Source organism: Ursus arctos, unplaced genomic scaffold (assembly GCF_023065955.2).
Source record: "Ursus arctos isolate Adak ecotype North America unplaced genomic scaffold, UrsArc2.0 scaffold_26, whole genome shotgun sequence".
NCBI lineage: Eukaryota > Metazoa > Chordata > Mammalia > Carnivora > Ursidae > Ursus > Ursus arctos.
Genome location: NW_026622941.1, coordinates 29705134 through 29726646, shown reverse-complemented (window position 1 = coordinate 29726646; position 21513 = coordinate 29705134). Strand labels below are relative to the sequence as shown.

Sequence of the window (21513 nt, the reverse complement as noted above, 5' to 3'; positions counted from 1 at the left end):
TGCTAAGACGTGAGTGAATTAGAGGGCCAGTGTTATCCAGGGCTGTGGCCCAGGACATGCTCACACAGGAATGACTCTGTGCCACCTGTGTACCCCCGAACAACCACCCTAGGCTTGCGATGGTCAAAACCAGAGAATTCATTATGGTATTTGCACTTCAGCTCCTTGTGTCCTGAATTCTAATGATAATAACAGTTACCGAGTATGAGAAGTTATGGTTTTCAAAGTTGTCTTATTTAATATCTCATTTGGTCTTCACACTGTGAAAAGACTGTTTTATAGATAAGGACAATATAGCTCAAACAAGTTAAGTGACTTGCCCAAAGTGGCTCTCACTTCACGGGGAAGCTGGGAGCAAACTGTCTGATTTCCAGGTCAGCCCTTTTCCCACCTCACCTCAGTGTTATGATCTTCAAGCACCTTCTTTTGGGGAGTAGAGAAAAGCTGGCTTGGTTTCCAGTGAGATTTCAGGACTCTACCCACACAACAACCAGAACAGCTCTGTCTTTACATAGTCAACTTATGGCTTCTGATTTTGTTTGAAGGAAAGGATCTGTTGGTAATAAGTATCTGAAAAATCACCATGTTGATGCATGTTATTCCTATGGCATCAAGTAATTTTGACTCCAGCTACTGTCAAATGTTCCAGGTAGGATAGGGAAAGTTTTTCCTTCCTACCTGGAGAAGTACTTGGGTGCTGCCCTTCTAGGTTTGAAGGGTAAGAATGAGATCAGTAATAATCAAGTGGAGTATACTTTGATTGGTTGTATATTTGTGTGAGACTAGCCACTTACTGTGTCATTCCAAAAGAGAAAAAGAAAAGGGGCTTGTGGAGTGGGGGGAACAAGAAGAAAAAGATCTGTTTTGTCATGGCAGTAGCTTAGCATTGTAATAATTAAAGCTTCTCCTAACTGACTAGCTAAATTATGACTTAGAATATACACTATTTACCCTATAATTAGGGCACTAGCTTACTAGAACAAAAACATTACTACTCTTTGATTCCTCCTGGAGGGGCTTTACAGCTGTATAGTTATATTCAGAGACATAAGAAAGAAATTACTGATTTTTAGGGAGAGGATAGAAGATTAAAATTTTATGATATTGAAAAGTATAAGTGAGTGTGAATGGAATCAATCTATAAAAATAAGGAATTTACCTTTGGGGGGATATTGTTTATAAAATTTTTCTTTAAAAATCTTATATAAGTGAAAGTGATTTGGTCAGAAATATTAAATTATTTAACAAAATATCCTAATCTCTTAGGTAAACTGAATATAGAACTAAGTTATACTAGACCCTTTCATAATTCACAACATATATTACTTTTATTCCTTTATTATTTTTTAAAATTTACATCATCATTTTTATTGTCATTAATAGCTAGTATTGTTGAGTATTTACTATATGCCAGGCAAAGGGCTGAATGTTTGGCATGCATCATTTCACGTAATTTGCACCACACATTATGGCGTGGGTAATACCATTACACCCATTTTCCAGACTGAAGCCTGAGAGGCCCTGCCCAGAGTCATGCAACTGGCAAGTGAAGGGAGTGAGATTTGTACTATGGTTGGTCTGAACTTGTATTCCTTTTAAAATTCTTCTTACTTTCCTAAATACTCTCTAATGGTTGCCTGTCCCTAATTTAAGCCCCTAATCCTGTATATCAAGAATAGATACACAGGCTTAAAGAAATAAAAGGTAGTCCATTATCAGATTAGTGCTAAGGAATATCAGGAATTAGAATGGTATTAGCTGTACCATTTCTATGATATTTAAATAGTTGTTTAGTGTCCTAGCCTCAGCAATTAGACAACAAACAGAAAACGTATCCAAATCAGCAGGGAAGAAGTCAAACTTTCACTATTCGCAGACAACATGATACTTATGTAGAAAAACCAAAGCCTCCACCAAAAAATTGCTAGATCTGATACACGAATTCAATAAAGGCACAGGATACAAAATCAATGTACAAAAGTTTGTTGCATTTTTATACACCAATAATGAAGCAGCAGAAAGAGAAATCAAAGAATCGATCCCATTTACAGTTGCACCAAAAACCATAAGACCCTAGGAATAAACCTAACCAAAGAGGTGAAGGATCTGAACTCTGAAAACTATAGAACACTTATAAAAGAAATTGAGAAAGACACAAAGAAATAGAAAAATATTCCATGCTCATATTTAACAAATATTGTTAAAATGTCTATACTACCCAAAGCAATCTATACATTTATTGCAATCCCTAACAAAATATCACCAACATTTTCCACACAGCTAGAACAAACAATCCTAAAATTAATATGAAACCACAAAAGACCCTGAATAGCTAAAGCAATCTTGAAAAAGAAAAGCAAAGCTGGAGGCATCAAATTCCAGACTTCAAGCTCTATTACAAAGGTGTAATGATCAAGGCAGTACTGGCACAAAAACAGACACGTAGATCAGTGGAACAGAAAAGAAACCCAGAAATGGACCCACAACTATATGGTCAACTAATCTTTGACAAAGCAGGAAAGAATATCTGATTGAAAAAAGATGGTCTCTTCAACAAACGGCTTTGGGAAAACTGGACAGCAACATGCAGAAGAATGAAACTGGACCACTTCCTTACACCATACACAAAAATAAATTAGAAATGGATGAAAGACCTAAATGTGAAACAGGAAACCATCAAAATCCTAGATTAAAACACAGGCAGCACCCTCTTTGACATCAGCCATAGCAAATTCTTGCTAGATACATCTCTGGAAGCAAGGGAAACAAAGGTAAAAATGAACTATAGGGACTTCAACAAGATACAGATTCTGCACAGCAAAGGAAAAAAATCAACAAAATTTAAGAGCAGCCTTCAGAGTGGGAGAAGATATTTGCAAATGACATATCTGATAAAGGGTTAGTATCCAAAATTTATAAAGAACTTATCAAACTCAACACCCAAAAAACCCCAAATAATCCAGCTAAGAAATGAGCAAAAGATATGAATAGTCATTTTTCCAAAGAAAACATACAGATGGCTAACAGACACATGAAAAGATGCTCAGCATCACTCATCATCAGGCAAATACAAATCAAAACTACAATGCGATATCACCTCACACCTGTCAGAATGGCTAAAATAAACAACTCAGGAAAGAACAGATGTTGGTGAGGATGCGGAGAAAGAGGAACCCTCTTACACTGCTGGTGGGAATGCAAACTGGTGCAGCCACTCTAGAAAACAGCATGGAGGTTCCTCAAAAAGTCAAAAATAGAAATACCCTATGACTCACCAGTTATACTACTAAGTATTTATCCAAGGGATACAAAAATATTATTTTGAAGGGACACATGCACCCCAATGTTTATAGCAGCATTATCAACAATAACCAAATTATGGAAAGAGCCCAAATGACTGTCAACTGATGAATGGGTAAAGAAGATGTGGTACACACACACACACAATGGAATGTTACTCAGCCATGAAAGAGAATGAAATCTTGCCATTTCAATGACGTGGACAGAGCTAGAGTGTATTATGCTAAGAGAAATGTCAGAGAAAGACAAATACCATATGATTTCACTCATACGTGGAATTTAAGAAACAAAACATATGTCCATAGGGGAAGGAAGAGAAAAAAAAAAGAGAAGGAGGCAAACCATAAAAGACTCTTAACTATTGAGAACAAACTGAGAGTTGCTGGAGAGGAGTTGGGTGGCCAGATGGGCTAAATGGGTGATAGGCATTAAGGTGGGCACTTGTGATGAGCACTAGGGATTATACGTAAGTGATGAATAAACTCTTTTCCTGAAACCAATATTTCACTGTATGTTAACTAACTAGAATATAAATAAATACTTGAAACAACAACAAGAAAAGGAAATATGGAAAGTGCCACACACACAAAAAAATACTTTTTTTGTATTTCAGTCCAATTAATAGAAAATAAGCCAATTCAATGTAAGAGAATGAATTTGGAACATGTCAGATTATAATTCTGATTTTACATAATTTAAAGTTTGCATAATAAAATTATATTTAATTAATAGAAATAATAACATCTTGAATAAAATTATTAAAGAATCACAGAATGATAGAGAATCATGGAAATTAAGTGGGAGAAAACACTTAGAAGTCTAGCATCTCACCTAAGGCAGAAACCTTTTCCTTCAACATCTAACCTTTGTTTCTATATTTTATATTTTATGTTTGTGGAAGTTCATTACTTCACCATTTTGGACAGCTCTAGATATTTTTAAATGTCCCCTTTATGTTTGTGGAAGTTCATCACTTCACCATTTTGGACAGCTCTAGATATTTTTAAATGTCCCCTTATATTAAACTGAAGTCCACTGATTCTTACTAATTCTGCCATGACAGTCCTTCAGATATTAGAAGTCAGATTCCTGTCCTTTCTAGGTTCAACATGCTCAGCTCCTCAAACTACTTCTCAAATGGTATCTTAGCTAGGTATTTTACTCCTGGCTATCACTACTTTTTTATCCCTCTTAAATCAGTCCTTATGTGTGCATCAATGAATCAAGTATTAGTCCTCAGTAATGGACATTAAGCAATGTCCTCAGTATTACTTAGTGTTTGCTGTAAAAAAATAATGTGGACCTGATGTAATAAACAACAGAAATGAGTACAGGATTTTGAAGTAAGTGCTAGACAGATATTAAGTATAAGAGAGAGCTGAAAGAAGGAAAACCAGCCAAAGGCTAGTATAGAAAGCCAAGTATTAGGCGATGAGGATCTTGACTAAGTAGCAATGGAAATGAAACAGAATGGACAAGTGTATGGGATGTTTCAAAGCAAACATCAACAAGATTTAGAAAATTGAGTAAATCTCATGAATAAAGGAAAGTGATTCAAAAGCATAATGCAGGCTTCCAAGCATAATTGGCTGGTAAAAATGTTAGAGCTATTTTCTAAGATTGTGGAAGGGAGCACCAGTTTGGGAGTAAAAGGCAGAAAATAATGATTTTGCTTGAATTTGGAGCAAAATTAAGATAACCATTTAGAAATCTGCCTTAGAGATATAGAAATATGGAACTAGAGGTTTATATATCTGAGATATATGCAGAGAACCATCAGATTTAAGATGACAGTTATAGTCCGAGAAATGATTAGTCTGATGGAGAGACCAAGGAGAATAAAGAGCAAAAGACCTGGGACTAAGCATCGAGTAGTCACATAAATTGATATGGTTCCTGCCAGAAATCACAGAGGAGGTAGAAGAGAAGCAGGTCTTAGTGCAAGTCACATTTACAAGGTACTGGTTAGTTGATATAGCCAGTGTTCTGGAAATGTTGACTAGATGAATAGTAACAGTGATAATAGGAAAGTCAGTTTGAATTCTAAAACACTCTATTATGTTGGCCCCAAATTCTAAAACTCTACATTTTTTAATCCTCAGGATTTCTGAAGCCCACTCCATGTTGAAAAAAGAAAAATGTACTAATTTTGGCTGTCACCACTATATATTCTTTTTACGAGTAAATATTCATTTAGTTATCTTAAGTATTAGAAATAATTAACACAGTATAAGAATAGGTGGACTTATGTTTTTTATTGTAATGGAGTAGTCAGTAAACATGAGATTCATGAGACACAAATATGCAGATATAAAGAAACCAGCCATGTGAATGATTTGTCTACATAAGACTTACAGCTAGATATAACCAGGTGATTGATGATTCATGGTATTTTGTGGAATTACTAAACTTTGTTGGTAATCACGTTTTTTTACAATTGTATGTAATTATATGCTTGTGATTGAGAGTACAAAATTCCAAAAGCTCATAAAAAATGTACATTTGAGTGTTTCAGGTGCTTCTATCATTTTAGAAGCCTTTTCCTTTGAATATTGCATTTCTCCCGTTTTTCAAAAGTAGCTCTTTGATTGTGTGTGTGTGTGTGTCTGCCTGTCTATTGATACAAATGAAATGCTTTCATTATCCTGGGTGTGGGGGAAAGTTTATATGCCACCATATAATGTTGTCATCAAAATGATCTTCCTAAATTATTTTGTGTGTGTGTGTGTGTGTGTGTATGTACAGCCACAATTCCTTCAGGAGACACCTACCAAGGCAAATGCAGGTTTCCAGTGTTGATTTTAGCATGGGCACAGAACCCGCTTTACAAAGAGGAGAAACAACAACCAGCATTGGGAGGATAAAACCAGAGCTCTACAAACAGAAATCAGTTGACTCGGAGGGCAACAGGCAAGAAGATATTAAAACCTGTGGGAAACTTAACTTCACCCTCCAGTATGACTATGAAAATGAACTTCTAGTTGTTAAAATCATCAAAGCCTTAGATCTCCCTGCTAAAGACTTCACAGGCACTTCTGACCCTTATGTGAAGATGTATCTTCTTCCAGATAGGAAAAAGAAATTTCAGACCCGTGTCCACAGAAAGACTTTAAATCCTCTATTTGATGAAACTTTTCAATTTCCTGTAGCATATGATCAACTAAGCAACCGAAAACTACATTTCAGTGTATATGATTTTGACAGATTTTCTAGACATGACATGATTGGGGAAGTGATTCTTGATAATTTGTTTGAAGTCTCTGATCTCTCCAGGGAAGCCACAGTGTGGAAAGATATTCATTGTGCTACCACAGTAAGTAAGAATTCCGCCAATATATTGGTTTTTATTTGACCTGCAGTGGTATAGAAAACTATCACCCAGCTTATTGGAGTAAATTTACAAAGTTATATAATTTATATGCTAAGAACCTGCAAAGGTAGGATTTGATTAAATAAATAATAATAATTCAGGCACCTAACACAATTCTAGTGATTATATAAATTTAAAAATAGCTCTTTAAGTTACCAAAAATAGTAGGTATTTTCTCTTATAAAATATTTATTTGTAACCACCTCATAGTTCATATTGACTTTCATTATTTAGGAAGATTTTGTTCCTCAGATCAAACCTAAAATGTACTTTGATGCTATTTTGAAAAGCCCTTGGTTGAGTTTAAAGCAGCCCATTCCTACAGAGGCTTTCATGAAACAAACATGATTACAAAATTTGAAATGTTGAATGATTGTAAGTGATGGTTTATATTAGAATTTTTCTTTTTCATTGCAAAACACTTTCTCTGAATATAAAGTAATAACTTTAACAATTAAAATTTGGAAAACAGTAAAAAGCAGTACAAAATTAAAATACTCTATAATGCTACCAATTATGTGTAATATTATGGCATATTGCTTTCTAAATTTTTTCTATACATGTTTTAAAATTATTGAGATCAAACTAAGTTTAAAAATTTCCACACTGATTTTCTTTCATGCTACATTTGTTTTAGTGTGTGTGATGTTTAAATATATGATCTATTACCTAACCATTCTCTTATTGTTGGACATTGTGTTAGGCATAAATTTTGTTATACTAAAAATTGTTGTGTTCTTTGTTGCATAAATTTGTTTTATTTGAGATTATGTGTCTAGGACGGAATTATGGAATTGGAACTAGAGAACTGGTTGCTTACGTTAGATTGCAGAATTGTTTTGATTTGTTTTGTTTTGTTTTGTTTTTTAAGAGGGAGCCAGAGGGGGAGGGGCAAAGGGAGAGGGGAAAAGGAGAATCTTAAACAGACTCCGCACTCAGCACAGGCCCAACATGGGACTTGATCTCATGTTCCCGAGGTCATGACCTGAGCAGAAATCAAGAGTGGGATGCTTAGCCGACTGAGCCACCCAGGCACCCTTGATTTCTTGATTTTTCAATGGAGTCATTTAATTTTTTACCACCAGATTGTCCTTATGTATTTACCATCTTTTGTCCAAATTTTACCAAAATTTATAAGCTTAAAATGTAGCAGTTTTTAATACAGATAAGGGATTATTTTAAAAATCTGAAACATATTTTAATTCAAAGTAATTCCTTTTTTATTTTTCTTCCATCAGTGTTTTACTAATTAAAATCAGTATTTGGGGTCAATTATATTTTCATTATAATTATTAGATGGATAAGGTAACTTAAAATTTTATACTTCCAATTTGTTGCATTGCATCATCATAACATTTTCAGTTGTTAGGTTTTTATTCCACAGTTTCCACATTTCTAGGGAAGAAAGAAGAAATTTTCAAACTGGATCATATTTCAAAGGTACATTGGGGCTCTTTTGATTTCATGGTGTTTTTCACCTTATTCCTTCTATTCCTACAGGGAAAAAAATGGTGACCAGTGATTTTTACTGTTTTAAAAAGTATGACACCTAGAATTCTACAAATACAGATAATAATTAATTAGTTGTTACGTTATTTCTTTCTTGGTTCCCCAATCTTATATTATTCCTTCTTTTATTCATTCAACAAATAGTTGCTAAGTGCCTACTATGGGTTTGGCATGTTCTAAGTAATGGGGATGCAAAAAAATTGTTTTGAAACATGTTCTGGAGCCCATGTGGGTAATCTAAGATAATGTCCCCATCTCAAAGTTCATAATAATATTAATCACATCTGCAAAGTCCCTTTTGCCATGTAGGTAACATATTCACAGATTCAAGAAATTAGGATATGGCCACCTTTGGGGGTGTCTTTATTCTGAGTACATCTATAGATATTTTCATTTCAATATTCTGGATACAAAAAGAAGTCGGTAGATAATAAAATATATTATGAAATTATTCTAGCCAAATGACATTGCTCTGTAACTGGAACATTGAGCCACACATTGTTCTAGATACGGCTTATGGCTTTTCTGTTGGGAAGATAGTAATGAAGCCTAAATTTCTTGACTGTGACACCAAAGCTCACAATATACACCAGCATCATCTTTATGGTTAGTGTAATGTTTAAGTCAAGCTTCTCTTCAGCTTTTGAAAAATAATTAAGCAATTTTATATTTCAGATTAATAAAGTGAAAAAATGTGGGTTGAAGTTTGCTTAAGAAACTATCTTTTCTTACACATTTTAACTTACACATTTAATTTCATACAGAAATGTAGAGTTTTCCCCAGAGAGGGAGAAAGAAAGGAAAGAAATAAAAAAAAAAAATTGTAGTCATTTATCTTCACTTACCCAAGTTTTGTAGAAACCTGCAAAGGTGATCCAACTATGTGAACATAGATTTAAAAGAATTTATGTAACAGATAAAACATATATTTGAATTAAAAGATTAGCTCTCTTTATATCAGGAGACACTAATGACAAATACGCATAAATAACTAGTTAAACATAGATCTGAAGCTATTCTTACAATTTAAGGTTCTTATTTGAACTAACCATGTATGAGTTTTTTAAAAGAGTACCTTTATATACTGCAAACCTCCAACTTAAAAATTCTAAAATTTAGTCAAAAAATTTTGTCATCAACTTGAAATAGTTGATATATCTTTAATGTTTAATTAATTTCTTTAGTATCATAAAGTCCTGCTTTACTATCATATTGATAGAAATGCCATGGACCTCTTCTTACTTCTTCAGGCCAATGATATAATTATTAAAAATAGAACTCTATGGAAATCAGAGTTGCTACTTTTTTGTGATTGTTGTTTTTAATTATTTTGTGTCTCATTCCAACAAATTTTTATCATAGAGTCTCTGTCACAGTTTTTTTCCCCATGTATCCAAAGTCTTGTCCAAGGCCTTATTCAAAAAATCTTCTTAGGCCAGTTCATTAAATGGAATTGATTTTTTTTTTCTACAGCATTGGGTTCAAATAACTTCAATTTGATTACATAAGGATTTACTGAGAACCTTCTATGTACAAAGCTTATACTTTGTTCTAAAGTGGAAATAAAGACCAGTAAAATACAAGTTTTGGTCAAGAACTTTAGTCTAATAGAAGAAACAAGTAAAGAAGTAAAGTATATGCTAATATATAAATAATACTATATAATATCTTCCTGATAACTTCCACAAATGTGGTCTTGCTCACACACACACATTTGCTCTCTCTCTCATACAAATTATGTCTAATATGAATATAGTATAAAAGATCACCATATGAGGATGACAGAATTCTGAAAAAAGGAGAGGGACGTTTCTTGAAGAGAAAAACAGCATGAGGAAGAAGAAAGCAAGTTCTAGAACATTTTCGGAGGGAAAATAGTAGGCTTGTGAGTTTGGGAATATGAGATGAAGAAGGGACTCAAGGGAACCAAAAGTAGAATGTTCTATTTAAACTACAATCAATAAGCATTTTATTGATATAGAGGTTTATATTTATTTAATTTCTATCAGGAGAGTGAAGCTACTGGAGCCGTTACCTACCATGGCATTGTGTGTACCCTGGGTGGGAGTGGGTGTTTATGAAATGTAGGGGTCAGGTGGGAGTCTAACATGGCAGCCTAGATTAGATGAAATAGACTGGCTGAGGCTGGTAGCAATGGAGATGGAAAGAAGCTAACATCTGCCAGTGGAAGTGCCATCTGTGGCATTCATTTAAACATTCTCCAAGTAGATGTCTTATGTCTTCCTCTTGCCTCTAAGCAGGAAGACAGAAATCATCTTCTACATCTCTTGTATTCTTCACAGCATATATGAGCAGTTCGTAATTAATCAGTAAATACTTGTTGAATAAACTAATGTAGCAAATTTTCATAGAAGGTCAAGTGTCCGAATGTAAGTATAAATCTGCCACTACCAGAGGGGGGAAAACAATGCAGTCTTGTGCCCTGTTGTTTACAAATTAATAAATATATGCTTAGTTCTATTTGTGAACATCAACCACTTTCTGTAAAAAAAATTAAAAATTTATTCAGTGTGTGGCATAAATCCATATGCAAAATGAAGCAGGAATATTTTATTGTCCAAAATCCTATCAGGTTGAAACAAAAGTCACATCTTTTGTATTTGTAATTTCATTACTAATTATTTCTATACAAGAAGTATTAATATTTTTATCAGAAATTAGCAAGGTTTTTAAAATTCAAGATTGGGAATAAAAAAGAAAAGTTGAGAAAAAAGGAAATAAAAGGTATGTCTTTATTCTTTGCAAAAAATTAATTTTCACTTTAAGGGTCATCCCACTATATACCAGAAATATGGCAAGCCAGTCATTGCTTGCACTAGTAGAGAAATATCTCCCAACATAGGGAAAAATCACATTGAAGAAGACTGTGTACCCTATGCCACTATTTTTGTAATGAGAAAGAAATATATATTCATATTTGGTTATATCTATTTAAGGACACACACGAATCTAACAGTAGTAGTTACCTATTGGCAAAAATGGTAGAAACTAGATGAACATAGAAAAGGAATGATTTGCAACATATTGCTTTATATACATTTCTTTTTAAGCTACGTAAGTATATTTTTCAAATTTTTAATTAACTTTTTTCAAGAAGTCACTTGTTACAAAGACTAATGTATTTTAAGTATTTGAATGTAGTGATCTCATGCACACTCAAGAAGCCATTGAAAGTATAGTTAGCTAAAGAAAAGCTTTTCTTTTTTTGAATAGAACTAACTCTATTTTACATATTTATGTACTCATCTAATCAATGAACATTTTTTCAGCACCAGTGATGTTCTAGACACTTAAGAACTCTCACAGGAAAAAAGAGTGTATGCACATAACCACATTGACCTGGTTTACAGCTTTAAAGTACTTGAATCTATTATCTTTTAACTAAGGATCTATCAAGTTTGAGAAAGTAGACCTTGACATGCCAAATACAAAGGAACTATTTTGTTCGTTGTACCAACCAGAATACTGAATGTACTAGCTGAGCTTGAGTTTGAAGTAATGCCTTTTAATATCCAGTACCAAAATATCTTTAAATGTTTTTAAAAATTTTTTTTTATTTGTTTTCTTGTTTCTCATGATATATTTTTAATTTTTCCCGTGATCATCCCGGATGTATTCCAGGATCAAAATAATACTGTTTTTTATTTTGTTTTGGTTTGGTTTTTTGCATTTAGCTATCAATTCTCTTTTAAAATTTGTTAACTCTGGAATAATTTGTTATCCAATAGCATTTTAAAGAGTGGCAAAATTCCAACTTCATTCTAAAGAAAAAAGTGTGGTGGAAGGCAAGGCAGTAGAGAGTAAACTTTTGGTCAGGGGCCGTCTAGCTCAACCTTCGGGGTGCAGCAAGCAATATCACAGTCCTAGGCCTGCAAATGGGGTCAGTGAACACTGACCTGCTCCTTCTTACGCATTCCTAATGTTCTCTTTCATCCCTGCACTAAACCTGACCTTGGAGTGTCACAGATATCACATCTGCTAATGGGCCACCCCTAATTGACTATTAACTCAAATGATGCAAATAAATTCTACAAACTTAGTATCTACAAGTTCTTTCAGTCATCTTGCAAGAATTTATAGCAAGTACCTATGTTGCAATATAAAATCAAATTAAAATTAAGCTCAAAATAATAGAGTCTATCATAGACTATAAAAAGCAGGAACAGACCCATAAAAACACCAAACTGGTAGTTGCCAGAGAGGAGGGGAGTGGAGTAATGGGCAAATGGGGGAAAAGGGGGAAAAAAAGAAAAGGAACTTTGTCTCATGAATATTTGGTATTCAATAAATCAGCATAGTTTTTTATATAATTTTGAAAGTTAAATCTCATCTATGTACATTTAGAGAACAAGGCTTCAGTGTTCTGTTTTGACTGCCTTTGCATTTCACATGAAAGACTGTAGGCAAATTAGCTTTAAAATAGCCCACAACAATTATATTAGCCTTTTATTATCAGTTTAAGCAGTAGATTCCTATAATATTGGTTACAGAATTTTGTTTCACGAAACAAAAAAAGTTAATGCATATCTAAAACTTAAATTGATGTCACCAGTTTTAGTCTTAATTCAGCACTGGTGCTACACTTTTTAAATAAATAGAGAATTGCTGGGTAAGCACAGTAAGATATTTTGAATCATTGAAAAAATACCAGTCAAAAATTGGTAGCTGACCATATTTTAGTCATAGTGTTTGGGGTTGTTCAAAAAGCAAAATGATTTTTTTTTTTGGCCTAAATTCACTGCATTCACATAATTTCCAACTTCAATTCCTACCTTGCTTGACTTGTAAAGATTATAATGCCATCTAACTTTCCTGTCACCCTTGGGTCTCTCCCTCTCTGCCCTTCTCCTCTGCCTCCCCTCATCCCTACTTACCCCATTACCCTCTCCCTATCTGGCTATCTGGCCCTGTAGCCTGATCACTGAAGATCTTAGGCTTTGGGACAAACTAAAAAGCTTTGCATCCCTGCTGTGTCACTTGTCTCTGTGGCTTTGAGCACATTACAAAATCTCTCTAAACCTTAATTCCCTTATCTGTAAAACAGGGATTATGAGAAGGCAAATCCTAGTTTGTTGAATAGAGTAAATAAGATAAATGCTTAGCAGAGCCAGGCATTTGTCAGTGCTTACTGTATGTTAGCTGCCCAGGAGTCTTACAGAATGCTATCATCAGAATATGGTTTTGGTTGTTGTTGATGTAGCTTACATATTAAACAGGAATAAAGATCTTGGTGCTAAAAAACAGTTATGTCCTATTATTATGGTAGGAGATAGTTTTGGGTGGTATGCTTTTCTATGTAGGGTGGAAAGTTTTGTGTAAGAGTTTATTTAAATCTTTTTTGTTACTGTGTACTGTGATTCAGTGAGTATATAATTTTTTTATGAAGTATATACTCATAATGTCACATTGCATGCCCCTCATCTGCAGTCTAACCTGACTCTTCCTTTTACACCGAACGCTTCTCCTCTTTGTTCCTTTACCCACCTGTACACGTGCTTAGTATGTGCATCTTATAAACCTTCAGGAGCTAAAGATGCTAGATGTGCTCCGTGTGTCCCTTCAGGTTCACTCGCTACCATCTTCCATGCTGTTTGGTACCTCGGGGTGCTGGCCTGTTAAGCCACAGACACTATTCTCTGGGTTTTGGCAAGAGATGTTAGGGCAGCAGGAGATGTCATTTGGATTTGGATTCTCTCGTCCTTCTCTGAGAGATTGCCTCAGGCTGGCTGTGTCCTTCTCCTGAGGGCACGGTTCCTCTCAAAGCAGCCTTTTCTTTTCACCGCTTTTTCCTTCTGAGTCCAGGTAGCTGTCCCCCTACCCTTTCAGACCTAGGGGTCATCACAGCCTCCCCTGTTACCAGTGCCCGGTGCTGTACCCTCCTTTGTGGTTTTCCTACCTCTGCTCACATCTCTGGATAGTACATTCATCAAGCCCTCTGGAATTAGTCTAGTTTGTGTTTGCCATCTGTTTCCTCCTAGATCCCTGACTGATAACCTAAAGGGCAACAACAACAACAACAACAAAGAATTACTGATTATAGTTTAATTTCTTATAACCTTCTTGGACTTTGCCATGTGTCTGAGATAGTCTGTGTGTTCATTACCTTTAGTCCTTTGATAGTAAGACAAGGCCTTCAACCACAGAAAGTGAGAAAGAACCATGGCCATGCTAAAATCCTCTGATCTTTATACACAGAGAATTTCAAAGAACTCCTTAAAATGGAATTTCACATTTCATCACAATTGAAAAAGTCAGAATTCCTGGCTCTTAAAAATCAAGATTTCAGACAGGAATAATACATCATGTATTTAGAGTCATCTGGAAAATTCTATGTTAATATTACAGGTTTTAAAACATATTTATGTGCCCAATTTCTTACTTTAAAAATTTAAAATAGAAACACTCATAAAAAACACTATGCATGTCCCTGTTTTTTAAGTAAGATGTACTGAATAATTTAACCTTTTCTTAATAGTAGTGATCTTTATGGCCATTAGTTATAATAAATTTAAGCAGATTTTTATTTCTGTCCAGAGCTCTTCTATTACACTGTTTCATCTCATTATAAGTATACATGCTTCCTGCATTCCTTACCTCTCCAACTTGTTACTTTTAGCTTTCTAATAAAATACCTAAGTTGGGAGAATTGTATACAAATAAAATCAATACATCTTAAATATTGACCTGTGATCTTTTGCTCGGAGTAAAGTGCATGAGACTTGTAATAGGTCAGAAGTCTTTTCATATTAATTTTAAAATTCTAGAGTATATTTGGAGTAGGATTTTGACAACAGTCATGTCTAGATCATGTGGTCATATTATTTTAGAATTGCTAGACAGTTCAAGTGTAATCCTTTAATTTTATAGTTTAGAAAATGAAGGCTTGGGGTGTTCTAAAAAAAATCATTTAGGCTCACCCAGCTGATTAACAGAAGATCCAGAACTAAATTTTAAATCTTTAACTCTTAATTCAGTGTTCCTTGTCTTGAATTATGTTGGAGTGTTACCATGTTTGGAATATACTAAAAAGAAATAAAAAGAACTGAATTTTTTTTAACATGGAAGTTCAACTTTTGGCTTACAGGGTTGAAATCTCAAAATACTTACATAATTTGAATTAAAGAAATTTTTAATATACTTATGACAAAAATATGTGTTTAAGGCCTTTAAAATGTATAATCCTATTAAATCTATCTTGTTAACAACTTGTAAAAATGCATAGAGAACTAAATAATGACTCTTGGCCTTATTTAAAGGAACCTTTGGAATCAATGTTATTTCAGGAAATTTCTAGGCAATTTTTCCTCTCTGATGTAATTAGCAAAAAATCTGTATTTAAGGTATTATTGAATTTTATCATTTGTGTCCTGCTGTACTTTAATGTTTAGAAGTTGCAGGAGATAAGGAGAAACTCTTCAGCTCCATGACGTGCTAGCAACATGCCTGCCTCTGTTGCAAGTTTTAGGAATTCAGTATAGTTCTAAAGGTATCATGAGTTAAGGTTGTTCCTTTCTTGCACTTAACTAGTTTAATTATTATTAACCTGCTCTTATATAGTGAAGGGAATATGCTGTTGACTTTTAAATGTCATGTTCAAAATATTCTCCTCCTTCTTTCTAAAAGACTGCATTAAAGTTTCCTATAAATCAGGTCACTGATTTTCTAATTTCTAAAGAATTTTTTCAAAGAAATATAGCACTTCATCTGCTAGCTTTGAAATCTAAGGCCATGAAAACTATTTAAAGTTTGTTGTCCTGGCTAGTAAAATTTGAAGCACTGTTTCTGCTGGGGAAAGTCACAGAGGGAAGCAGAAATCTACAGGAACTGAAGTGAGTGTAGTTTCATTGGAAACCTGGCTCTGCTCCCTTCTGGGTCCATTCCTTTGGGTAAGTTGTTTCACATTTTTTAACTTGTTTCCTCATCCACAAAAAAAGGTTTATAATAATATCAAACCCATAGGAATATTTTGAAAATAAAATGAAATAATAAATGTGAACTTCTTGTAAAATTTGCCAAGTGTCATTTATCACCAACATGCTATATACTCCTGCACACAGCTATTTTTATCTACTTAATTGCTAATATCCCAGTGTGTTACATGTTTTAAATTTCTTACCCTAATAATTAAATTTCCTAAATGAATCGCCTTCATTTAAAAAAAAATGAATGAGATACTTTTTCTTGATTCTTTCCTTCAATCTTGAACTTGAATAAAATAAGACAATGTTACAAGAGACTATGCCATGGCTTATATCGCATTCAGTCTTTCTATAAATTTAATTCACTAAACCAGAGATCTTACTGACTGAATATCAATGTTATTCATGTCTTTGGAGTGCTTTTACACTTTCGAATGCTCCATGCACAATCCCACACCCCATGGTAAGTAAAGGGATGCTTTACAAGTACAGGGAGTTACCAAATACCAGCCTACTAAAGAGCCGATAACCAGAAGCAGAAAATTATGCCTAATCAGGCTTTCATCAAAGCGAATAGGCTGCAAATATTTAACTTACAGTCTAGTTATGTATACAGTAGCAGTATGATATATTGGCCATCCAGAGAAAATAATGGATAAAAGAACTTTTTGTAGGGGTGCGTGAGTGGCTCTGTCCTTTAAGTGTCCAGCTCTTGGTTTAGGCTCAGGTAGTGATCTCATGGGTTGTGAGATCCAGCCCCCACAGGGCTCCACACTCAGCAGGGAGTCGGCTTGAAGGATTCTCTCCCTCTGCCCCTCCCCCAACTCTCTCTCTCAAAATAAATAAATAAATCTTTTTTAAAAAGAACATTTTTATAATAGAGGTTAGTTACCTGCTCTGCCCACTTACAGAACAGGGATCTTAAATCCATCAATTCCACTAACTCTGTTTAGTTCTCCTATTTACCAGGCACTCTTCTGGATGTTTTAGAGCATGATCTGTCCCCACTGCTCATTACACCAGTAGTTATGAAAGTTGATTTGTTAAATCTGTGAAAGACTCTTTCAAGACTTCAGCTCTTCTCTACAGCTTCAGCATTTTGTCCCTCCTAGTGGCTAAGTCTGAGGCTGTGTTGCAAAGGATAAAAGCTAAACCATTTGGCAGGCAGTTATTTCCCACTGGGATTGGGAGCAGAAAATGGTTCTCCCACGGAGCAGAAACACAGCACTATTAAATAGTATTGCTGGCAATGGTAGTTCTGGGTTGTGACTATTAATTACTTAATGCTCAGTGGGGTTTGTAATCATCACATCTCCAACACTGCCATGTTCTCTGCCCCCTTTCTGCCCTGACTTCAGCAAAGTTTCACCTGGACTTTGTGCCATGGCCAAGCACAACACTTAATATTATACACTTATTAGAAAGTGTGTTCTTTCCTTCCTGCAGAAATACAAGCAGGTCCTGCTAAAGGACACCCGTTGAGCATTTTCTCTGTCTTCAAATGGAGATGGTGGGAAAGAATCAATAATGAAAATGTTATGTAAAATCCAGGAGTCTAACTAGGTGTAGTGACAGAACCCTCCTTTGCCTGTTCCTTCCCCCACCTCGTTGACCATGGTGAAATCTGGTTTAATAACAATCACTAGAAGAAGGAGGAAGGGCGGGAGGAAATGTTGTGCGAAAATTGTGGTTCTTTGAAAGAAAAGGAAGGAAATGGGCTAGAAACTGGAGGTTTTAATGTTAATTACATTTCCTAATTATATTCTATCAAACAGCTTCCTCCTCCTTCTTTGCCTCCCAGAGTCACCAGACTGCTTGTTTGGTGGAAATGCCCAGATGTGCAAGAAAAAAATGCAATTTACACACCTTAAGGATACATTTGATTCTGAAATCCCAAAGCACTGTAGAATTACAGCAAACCTAATTCCAGATCACACTAGAGTAGAGGGATCTCTGAAGACACAAAGTTTAGTAAAAACCAATAGATAAGTATCCTCTAACGTAAGGTCCCCAAACCTTTAGTGAATCTTTAGATGGCTCAAAACTATTACGACTAGTATACTTCCAGGTCTACCATATGTAGACATGTCCTTGCACAGTTCCAGGAGGCTCCACTCAGAGCCCACACACCCATAAAACAGTGTCTTTGTTCACTTGTTCTCTGGTTATTGAGTAGCCTTCAGTCCTTCAAACAGATGTCCCTGCTGCCACTGAAGACATGACCTGGCCTGGTGCTTTTATGATTTATTCATTCAATACATTTTTTTTATTGAAATCAACCTTGTAACAGTCATTGACCCTAGAAAAATTGTTGTAAACAAAAAAATATTATTTTTGTTCAATATCTACTGTATGACATACTGGGCCCATAACATACATTAGCTTTGTATATCATCCCTTTGTAATTTAAATGCAACCCTTCCAGGTAATTGTTATTAACCATGAAAATGGATCTCATCCTGACTGCAATAAAAATCAGGGTTGCGGGGCGCCTGGATGGCGCAGTCGTTAAGCATCTGCCTTCGGCTCAGGGCGTGATCCTGGCGTTTCGGGATCGAGCCCCACAGCAGGCTCCTCCGCTAGTAGCCTGCTTCTTCCTCTCCCACTCCCCCTGCTTGTGTTCCCTCTCTCGCTGGCTGTCTCTGTCAAATAAATAAATAAATAAATCTTAAAAAAAAATTAAAAAAATATCAGGGTTTAGGGGCACCTGGGTGGCTTAGTCGTTAAGCACCTGCCTTTGGCTCAGGGCGTGATCCTGCCATTCTGGGATCGAGCCCCACACCAGGCTCCTCCGCTGGGAGCCTGCTTCCTCTCCCACTCCCCCTGCTTGTGTTCCCTCTCTCGCTGGCTGTCTCTCTGTCCATCAAATAAATAAATAAAATCTTTAAAAAAAAAATCAGGGCTGATCTAAGTATTCCTGGGGAGGGGTCATTTATTTTTTTTAATTTAAGAGAGAGAGAAAGAGAGCATGAGCAGGGTGGAGGGTCAGAGGGAGAGGGAGAAGCAGACTCCCCACTGAGCAGGGGGCCTGATGTGGGGCTCAATCTCAGGACCTCAAGATCATGACCTGAGCAGAAGGCAGATGCTTAACTGAGTCACCCAGGTGCTCAAGGAGGGGTCAATTTAGAATAAGGCCAGTGTGTTGCCATTTTAAATTATCCTATGTCATTGCCAGAGCCAGCGGTCTCTGTTTACCTTTTGGTCATGGTTGGACCCTTCACTCTGCATCTCTCTCAAACCTCTTTATATGCTGTTTCCTCTGTTTTTAATTCTCTTTACCTTTAGTCATTCTTCAAAGTTCAGATTAAAAGTCACTCACCTCTAAAGTCCTAGATTTCATAGAAAGAATTAGGTATGTTCATTATCCAGTATGGTCTTTCCCCATGTATCCCCAACCAGATCAACCTTGACCTTGTTCTTGAACTTGAACTTGAGTTATTAGCACCAGTTGGTCCTTTGTGGTCTTCCTAATAAGGCTCCGTTGGGTCTATAGCAAACAAGGGCTAAAAGGGCCTATGCATACATTCCTGAACGTGCTTGAACTGTATATACTATTTAGTACTCATTTTACCAGTGCTTAAAATCACAAAATTTTAGAGCTGGAAAATAAATTAGTTCATCTTTTTGAACACCGTCATGTTATACCAAAGAAACTGAGGTCAGGTGAGGTTAAGTGGATTGCCCAAGGTTAAACTCCATGATTTTCTCAGGTGGACGGATGATGTGGGTCAGAGAGAAATAAATATTTTATAGGAGTTTGAATGCAGTAGACCCACTCAGGGGCTGCACTGCACTGTAGCTTCATTTTGCGAGCAGGCGAATGAAAGGCTAGTAATTTAATGAAGATGCTCATTTGATCTAGTAACACATCGTTTAACAGTGTGAGGAAACCCATCCGTTTTCTTACCAACCAGGAAATGTGGAAGGCAGGCAGCATTTAGGGTGCTAAGTGGATGTGATAACTGCTATCACCATGACAACCAGTTGTTTAAAGGTTTTTTTTTCAATGTCTTAATGATTCTTACTTTCTACTATATCTCTGAATTCAAACTTTTCTTCAGCCAACACTTCCACACACCTGTTTACTTTAACGGCCCCTCTCCCCCCCCCTTTTCTAAGATTTATTTATTTATTTGAGAGAGAGAAAGAGTTGGGGTTGGGCAGAGGTAGAGAGAGGCTTAAGCAGACTCTGTGCTGAGGACAGAGCCCAATGAGGGGCTCCATCTAAGGACACTGAGATCACGACCTGAGCTGAAACCAAGAGTCTGACGCTCAAACAACTGCGTCACCTAGGTGCCCCACCCTTCTCCTTTTTTCATCCGAATCTAGCCTACTCAAAACAAAATAGTGTTTTCCAAATATTATTTTCATTACCAACAAGTATGTGGGAGATGTAGGATTTTAACTCTGGCTTTTCTGATCTGGGAACCTATGTGCCCTTTTCATTCTGCCAAGCTCCCACTCTTTCATATTACCAACACCTTCAGATCCCTATTACCCATAGGAGTCACAGAATAAACTACAGAGAGGCTAAAACCTCCTCCAGCATGTCACCAGACTCCTTATTTCTCAACATAAACTGCCCATTCTTATTTGTAAGTATTAATCCTCATACTCACATACATTATTCCTCTTCTTCTCTGCTAATCCCATTGAGTTTCTTTAGGCTCTCAAACCTTAATGTGCTGTTTCCTCCAGGGGTGCTTCCCTTGGTTAGAACATGCTGTAGTTATCAAGCCTTGAATCTGCTTCCTCTCCATCTCTGTACTCAGTTGCTATAGTCTGATCTTACTATTAGCTCAGTGCTGAAAATAGGATGTGCAGTGCAACTACTTGTCTATCAACTTATCTTTCCAATGACTTATTTTTATCTTGGAGAGAGGGTACATGGGAAAATCTTTATAACTGTGACTAGGTTTATGAGGTTAACTATTGCCGGTTATTAGAAAATGATCTTTATCTACCCAGCTCCATGTCTGTGGAACCAGGATGAAGAAATCAAATGTACAGTCCCTGCCCTGGCCACCGTGTTAGCCTTTTTCACAAGCCCTTCTTCCAAGTGTCCAGTCAGAAGACTGTCACTGTGACTGTTCCACCAAATACATTAGTGTGTATGAGAATGGTCTTCGTACTTGAAAGAGATTTTATGGAGCACTATATGCTAGACTTAAAGCAGGGTTTCAAATGATTATTTGCCCAAAGATAAAAATGGTGTTTCAAAGGTTAAAATGGGAAGTTCATGTAGATGTAGAATTGAAATAAATGAGGTTGTCCATAAATCAACTTTTCAGAAACTCAAAGCCTTTCTCATTTTAAGAAACTAAAACCCAAAATTACCAGTTCAAACACTTTAAAGATTTGGGATAAAAAGAATTCCAAAAAATAGTGTATACC

The 21513-nt window shown here is 35.7% G+C and overlaps 1 protein-coding gene across 1 annotated transcript in view; it reads left to right on the top strand.

Annotated features, from left to right (window-relative positions):
* The window catches only part of SYT10 (synaptotagmin 10), a 54409-nt gene that overhangs the window by 20234 nt on the left and 12662 nt on the right, over nt 1-21513 (top strand). Inside the window, exon 3 of the mRNA XM_026502118.4 lies at nt 6046-6613. Coding sequence (XP_026357903.2) covers nt 6046-6613 — 568 coding nt within the window. The remainder of the gene's footprint in view (nt 1-6045; nt 6614-21513) is intronic.